We start from the raw sequence: 23,267 nt of genomic DNA, 5'->3' as shown, positions 1-23,267 counted from the left end.
TGTCTCCCTGCTGGGCGTGCTCATCAGGCCACAAGCACGCCAAACCCAGCCTGCAGTGGGTCTACCTCCTGTTCACTGTGTTAGAGAGTGTCAGGCACTACCTGTTTCCACCCACAGACTTAAGCGAAGGAGTACAGTTCGGCAGCGACCTGTCACCCCCAGCCTTTGGTGTCTGCCTCCACCTGCCTGTGCACCACTCCACTGAGCTGTGAGCAAGTGACAGCTCCGGAAGGGGCCAGAACTCCTTCCCCACAGTTTGGGTCTGTAACTCTGCCACCAGCTCTTGGGCAAAGGGGAGCAGGGGAAGCATTAAGAAGCTTGTAACTGGGGCAAGTGTCTCACTGATCTGAATTCGCATGCCATCACGAATTCCAAAGGGCTCCATTCCACCCACCATGAAGAGACACAGACCCTCCTATAGTTTTCCACAGGGCTCAACTCCAGCACCAAGCATCCGACTCATTCACGCGGGTTAAAAAAAAAAAAAATCTATAAACACCAGGCTTTGTGACTTACCAGAGCTCTTCGGGGTGATCTTTTGAGAGCAACCTATCTATGTAAACATCAAATATGCCATTCACTTATTTAAAAAAAAAAAAAGAAAAAGGAAAGAACCAGAATCCTATGAAAATTCCTTTAATTTTCATCTTTTGGAAATACACATTTCATTTTTTATTTCCATGATACAAAAAAATGTTAAATATCTAACAATGATCTATATGAAGAAGATCTACTGAAGTAGATCTGTGAAATTATGTCACTGTTGGGATCAGTTTCAACAGAGAAAGGGCTGGTACATGTCACTTGTGATTTCACGCACACGTACACGCACACACATGTGCCACCTCAGTCCCAGGCACACACTCAGAGATGACGAGCAGGCGGAGACAGGGGAAAGTGGACACAGCACTCATGGAAAAACAGAAGTGAACTTTTTGGACGTGTACAGTCCGCTGTGAGGACCTCACATCTTAGGAAAAAGGACTCTAAACAGATACGGCCCGAAGGCCAAGGCAAAGGGTAAGTTGCAGGTGGACAGCAGGAGATGTTTTCCTACTGGAAAAATGGGCTTGAGCGCTGAGGATTTTCAGGCAGCTATGGGGCGAAGTGGGCAGAGGCGAGTGATCTCCCCATCCGTTGGGAGGCCCCTGAATCAGGAGAACCCCTCGAAGCGAGAAAGACTTCAACCCAAAACTCTGATCACTGTGCCCAAGGATGCTGGCTCTTTGCTTATTTCACAGCCGACATTCCCCGTCGCGTGGATTCTTAAATGTGCTAAAAGTCATGAAAGCAAAGGCTTCACGCAAGCAACAAATAATCAACTGGTTCATAATGTGCACATTCACGACAGCTTACAACCGTGCTGAGTGTCAGCAGACACTTTACATTAAAAGGGAAGAAGAGAGACACAGCCACGAAAATAAAAACTGTTGTGTTTTGTTTTTTTTCCAGGACACATACTTGGTTTCAAACCCCTCCCATACCACATTTTATTAAATTAAATACAGTATGGCTTCTGAATGTGCTGGCTGGTTCCTCTGCAGCCACAGCACCAGCGATGTGTTTCCCTCAGGGCCAGGTTACCACGTGTCGGGAACTTCGAAGAGCTTGGCAGGGCTGTCCGGGATGGCTCCTGGGAGGCCGGGGGGACACAAAACCAAACACGATGAACAGGTGAGGATGGCACCTGGGTGCCCCAACAACCAGCAAAGAGCAGAGCATCCACAGCTGGCTGCAAAGGCCACTGCAGGCAGGCCTGGGCCAGACACGGCAAGCCCACCCTTGCCCATGGGCAGCAGTGCCCAGCAGTCGGAGGTGACCCTACCCAACGTCACATGTAGTATCAGTGACAGGTCTGCCTGCTTGGACACCTCTTTACTTCACATCTCTCTTGGGGAGCACAAGCTGCATTCTTTGCTAGCCACCATGCTGGGCACTCAGTTAAATTTTTTTTTTTTTTTTTTTTTTTTATTAGAAAAGTTCTATGCTCAGTGTGGAGCTTGAACTCACAACTCCAAGATCGAGTTGTGTGCTCTACCGACTGAGCCAGCCAAGTGGCCCTCAGTTCATTTAATCTTCATAAAAGCCCAGCATGGTGTGGGATACCTGAGTGGCAGAGTCAGTTAAGGGTCCACTCTTGGATTCTGCTGAGGTCGTGATCTCAGGGTGGTAAGATCAGGCCCCATGTTGGTTCTACACTCAGTGCAGGGTCTGAATCTCTTCCTCTTCCCCTGCCCCTCTCGCTTGTGCTCTCTCTCAAATTAATAAATTAATTAAGCATAGTAGCATCAATATCCCCATTTTACAGATACAAGAACAGGCTCAGAGAAGCTAGGTAAGGTGAGCAGTCTCACACAGCCAGCAAGTGGCTGAGCTGGAACTAGATCCTTCCATGACATACACAGCCTGTCATGTCCCAGGACACCAGGTTTCTCTGTGCCAGGTGCTCTGTGCCAGAACCCAGAAGAGAAACCCAAGGGACTGGTGACTTTTTTAGAGAAGCTGACCAATGAGGAGGGTTCAGAGACCCCCAAAAGGGGCAAAAGTCAAAGTGTGCAGCCATTTCAGAGTTCAGCAACACTGGCTAAGTGTCGAAGGTCCTCTTCAGTTACAGTTTTACCCGGAAGCTGCAATGCCACTCTCTGTAATGATAGCAGCACAGCCAGGTGGGGGCCTGGACCAGCCGTGTCGAGCTAAGCAAAGGGGAAGTAAGTCAGAGATGAGCGTGGCCACAATGGAAAGTGTGACAGACCAGGAGCTCCTGCACCAGAGGTGGCGTACATTACTTAAGCAGGGTTGGCAGGGAAAACGGGCTAAGCTAGCCCCAGCTGCTAACACTCCACAGATTCCAGAGGGGAGAGGGCTTGGATGCTGCCTAAAATGGTAACTTTTAAAACTGGAGGAGGTGCAAGGTCCTGCAAAGTAGGAAATCACTCAGCTGAGAGTGGCCACCTCAATGGCAGGAATGTCTAAAGATAACTAGGTCTGAACACACAAAATAACACAGGATTTCAGCCAACATGAGAATTCCCACTTGGGATCATTTCCTGAGATGAAGTTCAGACGGAGAGGATGAGAAGACTGGGAGAGGGATACTTGGAGTCTGGTGCCCTGGGTCTTCTCCCAGCAAAGACTGTGTGTAAGACTGCTCTTGAGAAGTGAAGAGGGACAGGAGATGCTCTGCGTGACAGATTCCCAGGATCCAGTTAGGTTACTAAAGAACAAAACACACAGACACTCCCCTCCCCAGAACAAGTAAATAATGCAGATGGGCTGTGTTAAGACAGCACTAGCCTGACCTCTCAATCACAAATTCATATGGTACCTGATTGTAGGGGCACCCAGGTGGCTCAGTCACCTGGCAGTTAAACGTCTGCCTTCAGCTCAGGTCATGATCTCAGGGTCCTGGGACTGAGCCCCTCATCAGGTTCCCTGCTCAGTGGGGAGCCTGCTTCTTCCTCTCCCTCTGTACCCCCCCCCCCTCCGGTCCAGCCCCAGCTCATGCTCTCTTGCTTGCTCAACTTTCTGTCTCTCAAACAAGTAAATAAAATCTTAAAAAAAAAAAACCTGATTGTAAGTAGGAAAAGCAACACCCACAGGACATTTTTATAATCCACATTACAAAATAGCACAGCAGTCAATTAGCCATTTTAAAGGTAAAAGCCACAATGCCGAGTGTGGGGAACTGAAATAAATTCAAACTAGCTGTGAGGGAAATCAAATAAACAAACAAAAAGCTAAATGGTTGAAAGCAACTGCACTGTCATACTTCTAACAGCACCTGCTGTCAGCTGGATGGGACCATGTGTGGGTGTGGCGGCATGCCAGCAGACACACAGGAAGTGACTTGGTGAGGAGCTGGTGAGGAATAGCAGAGTAAGCAAAAGCTTTGGATAAGCAAGTCTGGCTTGGCCATTTGACTGGCTGTGTGGCTCTGAATACCTCTCACGGCCTCATCTATCAGCTGGATTGATCATCACTTTCTGCCACATGGGCCTGCTGTGGTACAGCTGAGTTCCTGACACAGTCAGTTTTTCATGGACGTTGGGTCTCTTCCCCTTATGGGTAAGGTAGTCCAACACTAAACATGGTTGTTTCCCAGGAAGCCAACAGCCTGCAGTCAAGAAGATCCTAGTTTTCACTACCTAAAATGTGCAGCTGCTGGGTAACAATATGTCCAGAGGAACCAGAACTTTAGGAACCACCTAAAAAGAGACCTGGACCAGAGGGGGCTGGAGATCACTACTGGTATTCTTTCTAGCACTTTCTAGAAAGGTGGTTGCTGTAGACTGATGGATCAGTCTCAATGCTGGTAGATAAGGAGATAGGATCAGTGCTCCAAGGAGCTCATTTTCACTGCCCTGTTTTATTTGAGTGGAAAGAATTCTGGAACAATTTTTCTTTTTAAACAAGTATTTCTGGATGCCTGCTTCCTGTTAGGATGGATCTCAATGCATACCTTGCATCATATATAAAAATTAACTCAAAATGGGCTGTATCTCTAAATATAAAGCCTAAAACCATAAAACTTCTAGATGAAAACACAGCAGAAAAATCTTTGTAATCTGGAGTCAGGCAAAGATTTCTTAGATGTGACACTAAAGGCATAATCCAAGAAAAAAAATTATAAATTGGATTTCAGTAAAATTTTAAGCTTCTACTATTTGAAGGTTATTATTAAGAAAATGAAAAGAAAAGCAAAGTTTGGAAGAATGTGCAAAACACCCAAAGGACTTATAACCAGAACATACAAAGAATTCTCAACGCTCAAGGACAAGAAAAAAACAACCTGATGAAAAAATGGGCAAAAGATTTGAAAAGAAATTCTGCCAAAGAAGAGATTTGGATGGCAACTAATTATACACCCTAAAGACATACTTAGCATTATTAGTCATTAGGGAAATTCAAGTCAAAGCCATATGAGACACCACTACAGACCCACTGGAATGGCTAAAATACTGGTGAAGGTGCAGAGCCATTGGAAGCCTCACTGGCTACTCTGGAAAACACTGTGCCAGTTTCTTAGAAGGTGAAACATGCACTTACTTACTGTAAGACCCAGCAATTCCACTCTTAGGTATTTATCCCAAAGAAATGAAAAGTTAGTTCATATAAAAAACTGTTTGCAAATGTTTATAGCAACTTGATTCTTAGTTGCTAAAAAAGTGCTAACAACCTAAATGTCAATGGGCAAAATGGATAAACAGCAATACGTCCATAAAACAGAATACTAACTCAGCAATAGGAAGGAATGAACCACTGGTATGTGCAACAGCAAAATGAATCTCAAACATATTAAGAAAGAAGCACATCAGCAGTTGCCAGGATCTAGGGCTGGGAGGGATGTGACATGAGGGAATCTTCTGGAATAATACAACTGTTCTCTCTCTCTCTTCTTAAAAAGATGTATTCATTTTAGAAAGAAGAGGGGTAGGGACAGAGGGAGAGGAGGAGGAGGGAAAATCTCAAGCAGACTCCCTACCAAGTGTAGAGCCTGATATGGGGCTTGATCTCACCACCCTGAGATCATGGACCTGAGCTGAAATCAAGAGTCAGATGCTTAACCGACTGAGCCTCCAGGTGCCTCTATGACTGTTCTCTCTCTTGATCACGATGATGGTTATATGGCTGTATGCATTTGCCAAAACTCATCAAACTGTGCACCTACAAGTGATGACTTATTGTACATAAACTGTATCTTAATAAAGCTGACCCTGCAAAAGACAGTAGGAATGTTGTTTTAAAATTCAACAAAATTTTAATATAAAATATTATACTGATAATTAAAATTTGGCCAAGAGGTTTTTTTAAACGGGAAAAGAACAGGATACCAAACTGTCTATGAAGTATGATGTCAACATGTATAAAAATGACAAGCAGAGGAAAAACACTTAACACAGTATCAAGCAACCACTGGGTTTGATTTTCTTGTTTTTCTTCATTTTACAGATTTTCATAGCGAGCATATTATTTTTACTAACAAAATGACAAAAGAAATGAAAATGTGGTTAACACAAAAGGTGACTGTTTGCATGTCTTTACTTTTCTTCTATCCAGAGATAAAAGGAGAGATTCTAAGAGCGAAGACATTTCTTCCCTCAGGTGAATCAAGAACAGAATCTAAAATATTGGAAATTTGCCATTGTATCATTTTCTAGAGTAGAATTCTGTATACAGAAAGATCCTGTGGGGGTGCTATATGAATGTATTTAACTGGAAAATGCTCCAAAGGTAAAGAGGCAGTTTTCCACACCAAGAAGGCAGAGCTTCCCTGAGTAGAGGGCTGCCAGGAGGGACAAGGACTGAGCAGCGTACTGCCCACAGCACACTCCTCATGGGCCACACCGAGGCTATCAGCCACATTGTAACTGAGGAATTGAAAAGCTCCTTGGCTGGACTTCCCTAGCCTGGATGGTCAGCAACTGCAGACTGCTACTCTAATCCTAAATTTTCATACTGTAACCTTAGGATTTAAGCTTAAAAAGTTCAACCGATTACTCAAGACTCCAGTGACACTCCTGGTTCTTGGCAAACATTTAAAGGTCTGCTGTGTTGTGTTTTAAATGGAAAGCAGAAAAAGACTTGTAGCAGCCTCTCTATTACATGACAAAGTGTCACCAGAAATAGTCATAGTGTCTCCAGCACTCTTTTGTGAATGCTAACTGGGCCTGATAGAACCTCTGGCTACTGGACTGTCCATCAGTATTTTGAAAATGGCCAGTCTGGTCAGCAAGAGGACACTGGAACACAATTCACTTAGCAAGAACAGGTGTGCTGTAGAAACTCATCCGTTAAACACTGTCTGGGGGACATGTCCTAGGGATACTTTATTTCAGCCTAAATGACAGGAAGAACTCTGTTTCTTTACATACCAATTGAGAATGTACCTTGAATTTCCCCCGAGGAAAAACAGATAGCACTACCATTCTATACCAATCTTAATAAATATAAGAGGAAGGGACTTACATTATACATCTGTATCCTGAAAACAGGATAGAAACAACACTTAGGAGGAAAATACTTGCTAAGTACATAATATGTACATAGTGAACTCCTAAAGAGAATGGTTGCTTGGTCACATGACTTCATCACAAGAAAGTCCAAGTTGGCCGTTGTTTCTGCTCTTGACCAGCTCCTTTCTAAAGAGTCCTTTGCTTCCTCTAAAGTTTGGATAAATTTCATATATGGCAGAATGGTAGGTACAACGTGTGAGCTCTGGATCAGACGGTCCTCCCCAGAGCCCCCAACACCAGCTATATTTGACTTTGCCAGTTTGAATTCTTTAAGCCCGTGTCCTCTCTAGAAATCGGAAATAATGGTATCTATACTTTACTGGGTTTTTATAAGGAATAGATGCAAAGGATGTTCCTGGCACAAATGCTGGCTACATGATAATAAACTCACTAAACAGTCATTTCTTTTGCAGTTGAAGTCATTTTGTTAGCTGGGAAGGGGTCTAGTACCGAACTCTCAGTACATCTTAGATATTAAAATGTGTAACTAAGACAGATGACACTGTTTTGTGTGGGATTTACTAAGCCACCAACTGACCCAGGACTGCTCCAAGACACAATATTCTATGGTCCTCCTTTTTGCTATTATTTCCTCTTTAGAAAACAGAACCCTCCTTGACTTGTGGAACAGTGTCTTTTACACTTTTCATGCTTTCGCTGACAGTGCCAGACACCCACCACACCTTCATGAACTACCTGTGGCCCTGTCAAGATATGCTTGCCAGGAGGAGAGATCAGACAGGATGCCCTGGAAGCGGTCTCTGCAGGTCAGGCTTTCCCACACCATACCAAACTGTCCCATCTGGTTGTTGCCAACACCCCAATGAGGTCTTCATGGCTCCTGGTATGCTCTGAACCCGAGTGCTTAATACAGACCCTTCACAGGGTCAGACCTTTGTATTTTCACTCACCCTAGGACCTTATGAAAATCACCAAGCAATCCAAATTGGTTGACTCCACAGGCTCAGAGCCTGGTATCTTGGCTGACACCCTGCTGAGAATATTAGCGCTAAATGCTTACAACGGAACAGCCGAGAAGGACCCATTAAACCTCCAGCTTTGTGCTGCTGGAAGGTCTCGCCCGGTGAATGGGGCTCCAGAAGCCCAATTATCTCAAGTTCTCTGATTCAATTAAAAGCTGTCAAGATGTTTCTGTCTTTCTCTTTGAGCGAGACTGACAAAGAAGTACAAAATCTATCATTTTTTTCTTTTTTAGCTCAAATCTTGTGGCAGTGACAGCTTTACTGTCAATGGGAGGAAAATAAAAACCTATTTTAATGACGGTATTATACATTCAAAACCCCAAATAACTCACAGAAAGTTTTCGCTTAGAATGATAGAAGTTATAAAGGGAGCTAATCTATTCAAGCAGTCTATTATTAGGTATTTGAATGTTAATACCTGTAAGATTATGCTGAGATAGAAGGGGGGGGGGGCACCTGTCATCTCGTCCCTGAGAGCTAAGAGAGAAACTGAAAATTTCAGAAGAGACTGGGAGATGAGGGAGAGAACACAAGAGGGGACCCCGCCCCCTGCCACACTAGCCGGGATCTCCTGAAGTCATGTCGACACTCAGTGTTAACATTTGCTGAGCACATACGATGAGGTAGTGTTAAGAAGGGATCCCAGGGAAAGATTAAGAGTGTTACAGAAGAAGAAAAACTTCTCCAATGCTCCATTTAGGGAACAGAGGGGAGGCATGTCATGGAGGACCATGGGGATTCAAGAGGCAGTGTAAAGACACAATTCGGGCTTCAAAGAAGACCCGAAATCTTCAGGGAAAGCTCGGCTTCGGTGTAAAGTATAAAAACATACAACATCTTTGCTGCCTCTTTTGACTTCATTACTATCAATGAGATGCAGAAAACTCCCTGCCGCCAGGTCAGGCCACACAAAAAGAGGGACTAATCTGGAACACGAGGAATTCTTAGCGTGCATACGAAGCAAATTCCACTGTTTTCTGATTTTCCTTTGGTTTGACTATTGGTTCTGCTCACCAGGAAGCCGTTGTGATGGGAGACACAGGAGACGGACAGTTGGGGCTGGGTGAGAGACCCTCCTATCCTGAGCAGACACAGGGCAGACCAGAGGACTCCGGCACCTCGGGTGAGTCATGTTCCCCATTAGGCCTCCAATCTCTTAACTGTGAAGTGAAACTTGATGACCACTTCAGAACTTTAAAGGGAAGATCGAACTCCCGCCAAGCCTGAAATGCTGCACTGGACCCCAAGCAAGCAGCAGTCAGCAAGGGGCCCAGAAGGTGGTGGCTGATCTCCTGGAGAGAGAACCAGCCCGGCTGACCAGTGAGCCCCCCACTCATGTCACAGTCCAGCACTGCAGAGGGTCTGTGCCTGAAGGGCTGAGTTTGGTCATGGACCCCCCACAGCATCCGGGTGATGGGAAGAACAGGGGATTCAGCTCCAGGAAGGCCTGGACTTCCCTTCTGGGGCTAGCCACATGGATCTGCACAGGTTTCTTAACCTCTGAGTCAGACACCTGCGTCACTAGGACAGGATGATAATCCCCTACGTCCCTACGTTGGGGCTGCTGTGAGAAGGGAATTAAATAAGGAAAGAAAAGGCTCCTAACACAGCGCCTAGCACATACTAGGCTCTCAACCTGGGTTAGTTTCCAGTTTCCTTTGCTCCTTATGTAATTCTGCTTATGAGAGAAATCCAGGCTGCCTGGCGTTTTGCTGGGAACGGTGAAAATTCTGCCACTGAAAATAACATGTGTAGGAGGAGGCTTCTGTGCAAATTTAAATGCACATTTAAGATACTGAGGCTACGTACACACATCAGCAAAACCTCTAAACCATGGAGGAGAGAGAGAGGATTACCAAAGCAGAGTAACCATCTTTAACTGCGAAGGCCCCTGCCAAGCCTCCCTCTATCAAGAGACAGGGCTTTTTAGGGATTCCTCAAATTAAATTAAATGAATCCTAAAAAGCATCTGGTCCCATGGAAAACTGCAGCAGTCATCCTCATCTGCGGGGGACATATTCCAAAACACCCAGTAGATGCCTGAAACTTCCGGTAGTTCTATACCCTATATACACCATGCTATTTCCTGCACATACACGGCCATGATAAAGTTTAATTTATAAATGCACAGAGATTAACAAGAGCTAACAACAAACAAGAACAATTATAACAATGCATTGTAGTAAAAGCCATATGAATTGGTTTTTCTCCCTTAAAAAATCGTATTGCCCTGGACTCACCCTTCTTCTTGTGATGATGTGAGATGATAATATGCCCTCATGATGAGATGAAGTGAGGGGAATGACATAGGCATGGTGACCCAGCATTAGGCTACTGATGACCTTCTCTCTCTCTCTCCTTTTTTTTTAAAAGATTTTATTTATTCATGAGAGATACAGAGAAAGGCAGAGACACAGGCAGAGGGAGAAACAGACTTCCTGCAGGGAGCCCGATGTGGGACTCGATCCCAGGACCCCAGCATCACGAATCAAACCAAAGGCAGACACTCAACCACTGAGCCACCCAAGTGCCCCTACCAATGACCTGCTGACGACAAGTCAGAAGGATCCTCTGCTTCTGGTTTGCCGCTGACCATGGGAAACCATGGATAAGGGTGGGGGGTGGGGACTGTTGCACGTGGGCTTTGGCGCCAACCGAAGCCCTGCTATCACTTCTCCCCCCAAAGAGTTTCTAGAGCCTTAAAGAGTGAACAAGTCCAGAACTTTAGTAAGATCTTATACAGACCTGCTGGTGAAAGGTCCTTCTTCATTCTTTTTAATTTCTTGGCCTTCTTCTTTCCCTCAGAGAGGGATTCTGCACAGGACTCAGTCTGCTCGAGCTCGGTGTCCGAAATCTCCCCTGATATTCTGGCCTCCAAGTCCGCCTCGGCTGGGCTGGGACTCAGGTTTCTCTTTCCTACTGTGCTGGTCGCTGTAAGACTGAAACACAAACAGTGGAAGGACATGAAAGGTGTGGAGATTAACAGGAACACCAGCCTATAAAATGTCTAAATACTCTTAAGTCTGTAACCACTAAACTAGCAGCCAACTACCTGTATGTGAAAGTTAAAGACTTTATATAGGAACTGAAGTCTAAAAGTTTCCCCGCTGACAGCATTACTCAGAAGCACGTTCTACGTTATGCTTGTGTACATACACATACAAATCCAAGCTGTTCTTAGCACTTCAATGGATGAAATTTTTTTTAAAAAAGATTTTATTTATTTGAGGGAGCGCACACATGCAAGAGAGCACGAGCAGGGCGGGGCGTGGCAGGCAGAGGGAGAAGCAGTCTCCCTGGCTGAGCAGGGAGCCTGGTGACATGGGGCTCAATCACAGGACCCCCCCAGGATCATGACCTGAAGGCAGACCCTTAACTTACTGAGCCACCCAGGCGCTCCTCAAAGAACAAAGTTTTAAAGAAAATTGCTGGTCTCTGTTTTGGTAGAGCTCCTAGAGCAGAAGAGCAGAAGAGAATAGTAGAGCTGCTGTAACAAAACAATAGTCTTGGGGGCGCTAAATTGGAAGACAGCATCGTTACCTTCATGATTGACTAATGAGATACGCAGCACAACAGAAGAACTCTTGAGTGTGCCCCCTATCACCTAGCTCATCATCTGAATCCACTTAGCCAGGGGCATATCCCTCCTTCACATATTTCTCTTCTGTGCCAAAACGGTGACTTGTCAAATTTATAATTAAACCTGGCTTCACTTTTAAAGCTTTATAGGATGTGACATGTTAAATTAAATCAAATTACATGTCCTGATTTTTCCTTGAGAAAATACGTTCCCTGAAATATAACTTGATAAAAACAGAGACCGCATGGCCCATGTAAGTCCTGTCTCCTCTAAATGGGTCTTATAAATAGATTTTTTATTATAGCCCCCAAATTATGAGAAACACTAAAAATCAAGTCATTCCAATTCAGGAAGGCCATTCAAGTACAGAGAGGGGGCGGAAAGGGAGAGAGTGAGTGAATGCAGACATACCCTGATTTCAGCCTTTTCTCAGGAAGCAAATACTTGAAATGTTACATATAAAGAAACCTCTGGCTACCCAGTCCTCCCAGTTCCTCTATGTTAGTCCTGCATTTTGGTCTTCTCTGTACTTCACACTTGTTCACTCATGTGAAGAAGGAAAAAGATAAACTGTTTCCCTGGTGGTTCTTAGAAGCCATAGGAGGCAAAATAGGGCTGAGAGCACATGGGCTCTTAAGACTGGCTGACTGGCCTTCCATTTGTCCTCTTTTTCACATACATTACATGCACTTTTCTGAAACATCTCTTTTATTGGGGAGACATAAGGAAAAGGGGGGATACCAATGGTAATATTTGGAGGGTTATTAAAAATTCATGCTAAATGTAATGTTTAAAAACTGATAATAAAAAAATAATAAAAACTGATAATAGCCTTAAAAAGTTTTTTTTAATATTTTATTTATTTTAGAGAGAGCTAGAGAGAGTGAGGGGGAGGGGCGCAGATCGAGAATCTCAAGCAGATGCAGGCTCCATCTCATGACCCAGAGATCATGACCTGAGCTGAAATCAAGAGTCGGACACTTAACCTATGGGGAGCTACCCAGGTACCCTACTTTTAAACAGTTTTCTTAAAGATAAAAAATAATTTTGGCTGGTTTCTGAAAATTTGGAAAATTCAAAAAGTGTAAGAAAATAATAAGGACCCACTTTTCCACCACAAAAGGGGAACAGGCCTAAAAATTCCTCTGTGCTGTAAATCTTGGAACCTGGTAGTGTCTGAGATGTGAATGTTTAATGAAAACTCAGTTGGGACTTCGAGAAATACAAAGTCCAGAAATAGCCTCATCTGCATATAGAAATCTGGTGTATAATGAAGGTCATATCTCCAATTACTGGGGCAAGGATGAACTTTTAAGAAATGGTGTTGAGACTACTAGAAAAGGATAAGTTAAACTCATTCTTCAGTTGATATAAAAGCATAAACACCCAACGGATCAGATATCTACATGTAAAAAATAAATGTAGATACTACAATAAAATAAATGTAGGTACTACAATAAAACCTGGGTGAATTCCTCCAAAATATGGGTGTACAAAAAGGCTTTCTCTTTTTTAAGTGTTTTTTTTTTTTTTTTAAGATTTCCATTTATTTATTCATGAGAGACACAGAGAGAGAGAGAGAGGCAGAGACATAGGCAGAGGGAGAAGCAGGCTCCATGCAGGGAGCCCGATGTAGGATTCGATCCCAGATCAGGCCCTGGGCTGAAGGTGGCGCTAAACTGCTGAGCCACCCAGGCTGCCCAGGCTTTCTGGGCAAATCCAAAATCCAGACACAATAAAAAATTTATAAATTTGATCTCATAAAAATCTTTTGCAGGGCAATCAATATGATGAGCAAAGTCAAAAGACAAATGAGAAACCAGGGAAAAATATCTGTAGCATATATTATTGATAAAAGGTTAATGTCTCTGATAAACAAATAACTCTCAATCTGAGGGGAGTCATGGCAGAGCCATGAACTCACTGTTATAGAGGGGAATGTGGCAATATTAACAAAACTACATATTTACTTACTTCTTGAGTCTACAATTGCACTTGTAGGAATTTGGGAGATATACCTTTAACAATGCAAAAATACATATGCACAGGTTATTTATTCATTGCAGCTTTCTTTGTAATTACAAAATACTGCCAAGGCAAAATACTGCCTAAATGTCTAAGCATTGGAAGCTGATTAAACTGTGGTACATACATTCGGTGAAGTACTGAGCAGTTATAAGAAAGAATGAAGATCTCAAAGAACTGATAGGGAATGATTTCTAGTTAAAATAAAATTTAAAAAAAGGTGGAAAAAGCAAAGTGCAAAAGAGCAATGTATAAGTCCAGTATTCCCAGTCTTGGGTAGGGAGTGGGAAAGAACTCAAATCCTGAGCTCTTTAGGAGGTTTGCTTCTGTTGTCAAATGAGTGAAGCAATTTTGAAAAATTCTTAGATGTGTTATAGTACTAAGCAAATGAGTGAATGTGTTGAAGCCAGACATATACATACTGAAGTAGAGGAAGACAAGGAAGAGCCCTCTGGAGATGGAATAATATTGGAGACAAGGCTTAAGCTCATGATTTTAAAAATAAATATGTGTGTACGTGTGCATATTTATGCATCCACATGCATATGCACATGTGTGCACTAATGTGGGGGTATGTATGTGTGTACATCCATGCACTATCTAATGAAAGAGCCTATGAGCAAAGAAACTCCAGTAGCAGTGAGCACACTAGGTGTCTACATCATAATTTCTAAAATTGAACACCCTAAGAAAAAACAGGGCTTCTGGAAGAATTGGCTTATTCCATGGCTGGGGTAAAGGAGACACAAAATGAGCCTGGAACATCTCGGAATACAAGAAGGCAGGAAACTGCTCAAGATGTGAGGAGGCATTTTACAGGTACGTAGGGCCTGGCTGGAAAAGGCTCTTTCTGGTCAGGTATCTGAGCACCCAAATACGTAAGGGGCAGTAACAAATTCTAAGCTGATGAAAAAATAGGTTTACATTTATATTTATAATATATATTATATTTGTATGGGTTTATATAATACATGACACAGAGAGGGGAGAAGAAAGAGCTCTTACAGCTGAGTACTAACTAGGAATTGGTAATGGAGAAGAGAAACAGAGCTAAAAAAAAAAAAAAAAGAGAGAAACAGAGCTAGCAGATGATCCCTCTGTAACCATCACATGAAGGATGGTCGAGGCAAACATTCTCAGCAGCTGCTCAGCCTGGGGAGATGTTCTGATGGAGGGCAGGATATCTGCATGATCTGAGAGGGTCTCCCCACACACTGGTACCTGCACAGCATCACCTGTGCAGTATTCCAGTCAGGACCGTGTAACTGAAATGCAACCATGAAGAAGTATCAGACAAATCCGGATGGAAAATATTTTACTGGGGAAAAAAAAAAGTAGTAGGAGGGAGGGGCTGGTGTTCTTCAACAACGTCACTGTCCCAAGAGACTAAAGAGGTATGAAAACTAGATGTAACACGTTATCACAGACTGGGCCTTATAATGGAGGGGGGTGGGGAGTGAGACAGATGATACCAGCTGAAATACTAAAACTGGGATATGACTGGTAAAGCATCCTAGCAATGTTAAATTACCGAGGTTGGTAACTGTACTGTAGGTGTGTAAGAAAATATCCTTACTTAGTGGACTTAGGGAAAAAGGATCATGATGTAGTTAACTTCCTTTCAGATGGCTCAGAAAAAAAAAGTAAGTATGTTGGGAGGCATGGAGAGAAAAAGAGAGGGAATGGGGGGCGCCTGAGTGGCTCAATTGGTTGAGCAATCAACTCTTGGTTTTGACTCAGGTCATGATCTCAGGGTCTTGAGATCAAGCTTGAGCTGCGGTGCTCAGCAGGGAGTCCGCTTGTGATTCTCTCTCTTTCTCCCTCTGCCCTCCCCCTCCCACCACCCTCTCTTAAAAAAAAAAAGAAAGGAAAGAAGGAAGAAAAAAAAAGAAAGAGGGAAAGGAAAAGGGGAGGAGAGAGCATGATATGGAGCGTGTGTACATAGATGGGAGGATGCAGGAAGAGAGAGCAAGCGTACAAATGCATAATAATATAAATGGAGCAAAGTGTCAACAACAAAAAGGATTTTCATAAATTCTTCCCATTAATTTACAACATATTTCTTGGTTCCGCATCTGTAGTTTCTGCTCTCAAACAAGAATCCTTTGCTTCCTAGGAAGGTTTGTTGTTTATTGGACATCCTGCCTGTGAAAGCCCTCAGATATGCGTGGAATGGATACCCAATGGAATGTTAATTGGGTATATGGATGTAATATCCACGCTTGTGTAAAAATTTTCTCAACTATCATTCTCTTAATAAAAATAAAAGCTGTGACTATATCCCATGTAATTTAATAAAGCAGTTTTAGATCAAAACCAGTTTTTTTTTTTTTTAAAAAACCAGTTTTTATTATATATGGAAAACCAGATATATGAGCCTTTAATTTTTTACTATTTATATATTTTCAAGGTATGGCTGTGTGTGCACATGTATATATGTATGGGTACTCTCCATATATGTGTGCTGGTAAGACAATCCTTTACAGACTGATTTTAATTTTTTAACATTTTATTTTGTTGTTGTTGTTGTTGTTTTTTTTTTTTTTCATCATGCTAAGCGTGGTCTTAATCCCCACCCCCTATATCCCTCACCTTCCCATCCATCTCCTCTCTGGATACCCTTAGCTTGTTTTTATAGTTAAGAGCAGTTCCTTGATTTGTCTCTCTCACTCTTCTAGAGATTGATGTCAAAGGTCAACAAAAATCAGGCAAAACCACCTTCCATGAGTCTGAGCTCATTCTGCGAGCGGAATTTTAATGCACAAACTGAGCTACTTCATAATAAATATGAAATGCACATTTAAATCCACTGAAGAAGTGGTAATTAATGAAAAAATAAAATGTTAGAGACACAACCTGGTGTGTCAGAACTGAACATTAAACCTTCATCGGCATTTATATGGGGGATGCAAATGATAAACCATTCCAGTTACAATGACTATTAGATCAAACTCAGAATTTTGCTAGAAGTTAAAGTATTGACAAGTCAGCAAGTACAAATCAAATTCTTCTAGGGTGACTATCTCCATGAACTTCTTCCTGTCAGTAGAAAAAAAAATGTTTGCTAATGGGTTATATTTACACATTACATTTATTTACACATTCCTTTTTCTGTAAAGCCACAAAAATCTGGCTGCCCATGAAGTTTTCCCCTCTTTATTTTAAATGAGGGTATTATTTACACGCAATGAAATTCACTTATTTAGGTACAGAGCTTGGTTAATTTTTAGAATTGTATATAACCATGTAAACGCTGAAACAATCAAGACACAGAATGGTTCCCTTTCTCTAAGATTCCTTGTGCCACTCTGTACAGACTTGCAGTGTCTGCAGTGATGCCAGAAAACACTGATCTGCCTGCAGTTCCTATCATTCTGTCTTTTCTAAGAGTTCAGATGAAGGGAACTGTACCGTATTTTAGTCTTTTGTGTTTGGCTCTTTCACTTTGCATAATGCCCTGAGAACCATCTATGCAGCTGCAGTACTGGTCTTTCACTCCTTCTGGCACTGAGTAGTGTTATTTACTAGTATGGCTATACCACAATTCATTTATTCATTCACCATTTGATGGGCATTTGGGCTGCTTCCAATATTGTGCTGTTATAAATAATAATACTATGAACATTTGTGTAAAGGCTTTCCCGAGTTTTCTTTCAATCATGGTAAAGTATATGTAACGTAAAACTTACCGTGTTAACCACATTAAGTGTACAGTTCAGTGCTGTTAAGTACATTTATAATGTGCCATTTCCACCACCACCCATCTCTAGAACTCTTCTCATCTTACGATACTGAAGCCCTGTATCCATTAAATGGTAATTCCCCATTCTCCTTCCCCCCAGCCCCTGGCAACCATTATTCTTTCTGCCACTCTGATTGCAATGAGATCTAACAGGTACCTCATATTAGTGGGATCATACAGTATTTGTCTTTCTGTGACTGGCTTATTTCACTTTGCAAAATGTCGAGCAATGTGCACATTGTAGCATGTGTCAGAAATTCCTCCCCTTTTAAGGCTGAATAATATTCTACTGTGCGGTACACCACATTTTGCTTATCCATTCATCTGTCAATGGACACCTGGGATGCTTCCATATTTCAGTTGTGAAAAATACTAATACGAACATCAGTGTACAAATATCTCTTCAAGACCCTGCTTTCAATTCCTTTAGGCATATACCAAGAAGTAGAATTACTGGATCACATGGTAAGTTTATTTTTAGTTTTCAAGGAACCACCATACTGTTTTCATAAGAACATTCCCACAAACAGTGCACAAGGCTCCGATTTCTCTGTGACCTCCTTAACACCTGTTCTTTTCTGGGTTTTGATGGGTATAAGGTGGTATCTCGTGGTTCTGTTTGCATTTCCCTAATGATTAGTGATGTTAAGAATCTTTTCATGAGCTTATTGGCCATTCATACATCTTCAGAGATACATCTATGCAAGTTCTTTGCCTATTTTTGAGTAAGATTAGTTTTTGTTATTTTTGTTGAGTTTTAGTTCCCTATATATTCTAGATAGTTATCCCTTATCAGATAGAGGAGTTCATTTTGTACATGGTGTATGGTAAGGGTCTAACTTCATTCTTTTCATGTAGAAATCCAGTTTACCCAACACCATTTACTGAAAAGACTGTTCTTTCCCCCACTGAATGGTCTTGGCATTCTTACTGAAAATGACCTGACCATATATGTGAAGTAAGTTTTAAATCAGGAAGTGTTAGTCCTCCAAATCTGTTCTTTTTCAAGATTGTTTTGACTATTTAGCATTCTTTGAGAATCCATATGAATCTTAGGATGGATTTTTTTTTTTTTATATCTGCCAAAAATGTCACTGGGATTCTGACAGGAATTGCACTGAATCCATAGATAACTTTGGCTAGTACTGAAATCTTGACAATACTGAGTTTTCAAATCGATGAACATGGAGCATGGGGTATCTTTTCATTTATGCAGATCTTCTTTTACTTCTTTCAGCAATGTTTTATAGGTAGTTAGGAGACAGCCCTCTCTCCCCATCTTCCTATTCTTACACAGGCACTAATCTCACCATGAGGCCTCTACCCTCATGACCCCATCTAATTTTAACCATCTCCCAAAGACCCCATCTCCTAACTCCATCACACTGGGGATCAGGGTTTTGACATATGAATTTGGGGGTGGGGGTGTCATGATTCAGACTACAGCACAAAGTTACTAATATTTTATTCCATCTTTTCTCCTAGAAATGTTATAGTTGTAATTCTTACATTTAGCTCTGAGTCATTTCAAGTTCATTATGTATATGGTGTGATTTAAGAGTAGAAGTTCAATTTCTGCATACTACTATGCAATTGTTTCAGAATTATTTGGGGTTTTTTGTTTTTTTCAGAATTATTTGTTAACAAAACTAAGTTTGCCTTCTGGATTACCAGTACTTTTGTGAGGAATTTTAAGTTTCTCCAAATTCCTGACAGTTATTAATCTTCAAAATTTGAGACCAAGAAATCTGAATTCCTGAATCATAAATTATTCTATATTTTCCATAGCACTGTACTACATGTTTTTAAATAATAATGAGTTATAGTCATAAACAATGAATCAGTTTTCTGTGATAGGGCTATATTTAAAGTTTCAGGGGTTAGTTTAGTAGAGTAAGATATAATAATAAATGTATTGTTATTATCATGAAACAAAATAATTTCAATGACATGCAAAAATAATCTCTACCTGATACAGGCGTTTGGTGATAGAAAACATTAAAAGAGTAAGACATTAGCATTGAATGGATGCCCAATAAACATCATTTAAACGTTGAAAGATGTCACAAATATTTAATATTTAAAAGTTATTCTTAAATGAGATTTTAAGGCACACAAGTATTAATTGCTAATATTTGTCTTATGACAAATATTCCAGATGTAGAGATATTTCTTTCATGTTGTGCTGATGCTGGTCAAAATTGTTCTTAGTGTGTCCAAAGTAAATACAAGTTGGGCGTTAGACTACATATTGCTTCATATAAGCTCATTTCCTCTTTGAGGGATGAAAGTATTTTGTCTGCTTCCCTTGATTTGAGTTTTGCTGTTAAAATTGATATTGCTCGACCTAATTCAGATTTTCGATGACCGGATCTCACATCAAAGTATTCCACAATGCTATTTACGCCTTTGCATTTCTTCTGTAAAAGTACTTACAAAGAACTATAGCCTTATAGCAAATATTCAGACACTAAAACACCACTGGATTCTATTAAGATAACATAATATTTGGGTATCCTAGCAAGGTCAACAGCACTATTACACAGAAACATGTTTCAGAACTGCCAATTTAAAGACTGCTTCCAAAACTTATTATTTCTTGGAATGAGAATTGCAGGATTTTTATAAAGTGTACTGATGTGTGTAAACTCGTTAATATGTTTTTATTTATAAAAATGACTCATTGTTAGCACCAGGCAAGGCTATAAACATACGCTCACAACATGGCAGCAGTGACAAGCAAGGATGACAGATTTGATCATGGCCCCTTCTCTCCCATACACTCCATCCTCATTTCAGAACTGTTGCCCTTAACCTTTGACACTGATTCCACTCTTGCTTTCAGCTTCAGGTCAGGGGATTCCTTTGAACTAGTAATACCTATGCTGGTGGTTAAACTTTAATTCCTACAGATTTTTTCCCTTTAATTTGATTTCTTGACTGATTTTTCTCACAATTTAGAGTAACATAAATGTCCCCAGAAATGTCAGGAAGGGATTCCTGCATGGAAATGCTGCTGGAAATCAACAGATCACAAATGTGTGGTTGTGTTTCGGGACACTCTATTCCACTATTCTGTTTCGTTATCTATTTATCTTTCCTATGCCAGCACCACACTGTTATTATACCTGTAGCTTTACAGTAAGTCTTAAAGACAGAGGGTAAGTCCTTCAGTGAGTTGGGAGGTTCGCACTGCTGGGTATAATAGCCACCTTTCATTTTAAAAAGTTGCCCGTTTATAAAATTCTCTTGTTTGACACTTAAGAGACACGAGCATTTTCGGCTGGATAGGTGTTTTTTTTTTTTTTTTTTTTTTTTTTTTCCATTTTACAGGCAAGACACCTCAGAGTAAGTGACTTCTCCCCAGTCAGGTAGCTGGTTAGGTAGACCTGTGACGGCCCTCCAAGTCCAGGGAGGGCACTCTTAACTGCTTCACTGCCTCCCCACCACCAAGCCCCATGTTCCTGGGCAGGTCTTATATGAAAAAAGACCCTCTCAGAAAGGCTTTCTGTGGCCCCCTGACCCTGAAGCATTTATCCCTCTATCCTGTTTTGTTTTCCTCCTATGACTCACCTCTGTCTGGGCTTCTTACTTACTTCTTCACTTGTTAATTCTCTCTCTGCCACTAAAACGTAAATTCAGCAAGAACAGAATCTCACACTATATGCTGAGTATGGGGCTTCTCAGCGCCTGGCCCAAGGCCTACAGAGTCAATCAGCCCTCTACAGTCAAGGTTTGTAAAATGGATGGAATAGATGAAATGGGTGAATGGTTCCCCCCAAGAGCAGTGAGGCAAGTGACAAGCACTAAGCTGCTTATTTCATCTGGAATTATATATGATATTAACATGGTTTACATTCTAGTATATAGTCACCTGTGTGCCTGGATAGAAACATATTCCCTACTAGATATAGCTAAGTGGAAGAAGGAATGCCCCTCTGTGCAAACTACCTCACAAAACAGAATGAACTGGGAAAATCCCAGGAAGTGGGAGCTAGAAAATGCATTTTTATTCTTTTCACAAACTCTCATACTGAATTCAAATTCCATGAGCATGACTGTTTCTGTGTTTGTGGGCATAATCTGGGTGGAGAACGGAAGGATGTTCACTCTATACTCAATTCAATTCAGAAGGCAATCTCTTGGGGGAAGGCTGATGAACTGTGATTTTATTTCTAACAAAGAATTTGGGTCTGAAAAGCAAAAGTAAGATCAAATAAGGTATGTCTGTATGATAGCTACCCAGGAATAAAGGGTATCTCTTGTGGAATCTCTCGATGGGGGGCGCGGGGGAAAGACAATTCATGAGTATGTCGTGTGACTATGTGGCTCAGTCCTAGGTATAAAGTTTATTTTTAAATATAAGATTGGCCTAAATCAGAGAAAAATTGGTTCTGGGTTACAAAGAATCAATGACACTCAACTGGAACTTCTTACAAGAACCTGATTTGAAGCTGGCTAAACAATCCCTTATTGCTAATTCACTTTAATTCAACACAGAAAAGATTAATGGATGATAAACACAAAAGAAATTAATACTAATTCCTAAATAACGAACTTATACTCAACACATAATTAGTTGAAGCTGAATTCAGAACATCTGAAATTTTCAGAGGCTGGAATGAAATTTACTTTTGCACTAAAATTTCCTTTTGTCTCTGATAAACGGATTTACTAATCATATCAGTAATGTAATCAAAACAAAACAAAATAACTACTTCCATGACAAAAGCCCGACTACTTCAGAAAATAAACTGCTTTTAAAAAATTTCCAGGAAGTTAAACATGACCAGTTGGATACATATATTTATCTGCAGAGGGATATAAATAACTTGACAAAGGCACAGAGAACAGGAGAGGCAGCATCAGAGGACAGGATGTCGGCTCACTTTGGAGACACACTTTGGAGACAACAAGTAGGAAGAAGAGTGCCAAAGAACTTCACACAGAGGAGGAAACAAATCTAAGTGTTGTATTAAAGGCTGATTCACCCCACAGAGCCTGCAAAGTCTCAGCAAATAACAGGCACCAGATTCTTGAAACAAGTAGGTGATAAGGACTGGGGCTATATAAACAGGAGGAAAGGCTATCCTAGGATCCCCACCCCCATCCTGGGGAAGCCAGGGGACAAACATCCCCCCGGCCATCAGCAGCTGGACAAGACATTTACTCTCTGCACAACTGACCCTCTCACGGAGGCACCAAGTCCAACAGTAAAGAGCAGGACTAAGCAGGGCAGTAAGAAGTGATGAATGAGGGAAGCAGCATCCCCCATGTACTGGGAAGTGAGGCCTCCAGATTCCTCTTGCTAATCAATATGCAAAGCACCAGCAGTTGGGATAAGACTGCACCTTCCCCAAGGTGCAAATCAGAAAATTGATGGCTGGGATCCCTGGGTGGCGCAGTGGTTTGGCGCTTGCCTTTGGCCCAGGGCGCGATCCTGGAGACCCGGGATCGAATCCCACATCAGGCTCCCGGTGCATGGAGCCTGTTTCTCCCTCTGCCTATGTCTCTGCCTCTCTCTCTGTCTCTCTGTGACTATCATAAATAAATAAAAATTTAAAAAAAAAAAAAAGAAAATTGATGGCTTAACAAACTTGAATCCTTACATCTAATATCACACTTAATGCAGAATGCTTTTGTCCTAGTATCAGGAATAAGACACATATGCTGGCTCTCACTATTTTCACTTAACACTGTACTATAGGCCCTAGCCACTGCAATAAGACAAGAGAAAGAAAGAAAATTTATACGGTCCACAGGGAGAAATACAGTTGCTTCTACTTGCAGCATATGTGATTGTCTAAACAGAAAATACCAAATAGCCTATAAAAAGTTATTAGAACTAATAAGTGAATTTAGTGAGGTTCAAGGATACATGGTCAACATATACAAATCAACTGTATTTCTTTATACTAGAAATG

At 41.6% G+C, this 23,267-nt stretch overlaps 1 protein-coding gene across 1 annotated transcript in view; it reads right to left on the bottom strand.

Annotated features, from left to right (window-relative positions):
• Positions 1 to 620: 620 nt before the first annotated feature.
• PARN (poly(A)-specific ribonuclease) overlaps positions 621 to 23,267 on the bottom strand; it is a 154,554-nt gene continuing 131,907 nt past the window's right edge. The window contains exons 23-24 of the mRNA XM_041748340.1: positions 10,742 to 10,935; positions 621 to 1,633 (exon numbers count right to left, since the gene is read on the bottom strand). Of these exons, the coding sequence (XP_041604274.1) occupies positions 1,581 to 1,633; positions 10,742 to 10,935 (247 nt within the window). The 3' untranslated portion in view covers positions 621 to 1,580. The remainder of the gene's footprint in view (positions 1,634 to 10,741; positions 10,936 to 23,267) is intronic.

This window comes from Vulpes lagopus, chromosome 3 (genome assembly GCF_018345385.1).
Source record: "Vulpes lagopus strain Blue_001 chromosome 3, ASM1834538v1, whole genome shotgun sequence".
Taxonomy (NCBI): Eukaryota; Metazoa; Chordata; class Mammalia; order Carnivora; family Canidae; genus Vulpes; species Vulpes lagopus.
This window is presented reverse-complemented; position numbering and strand designations above follow the sequence as displayed.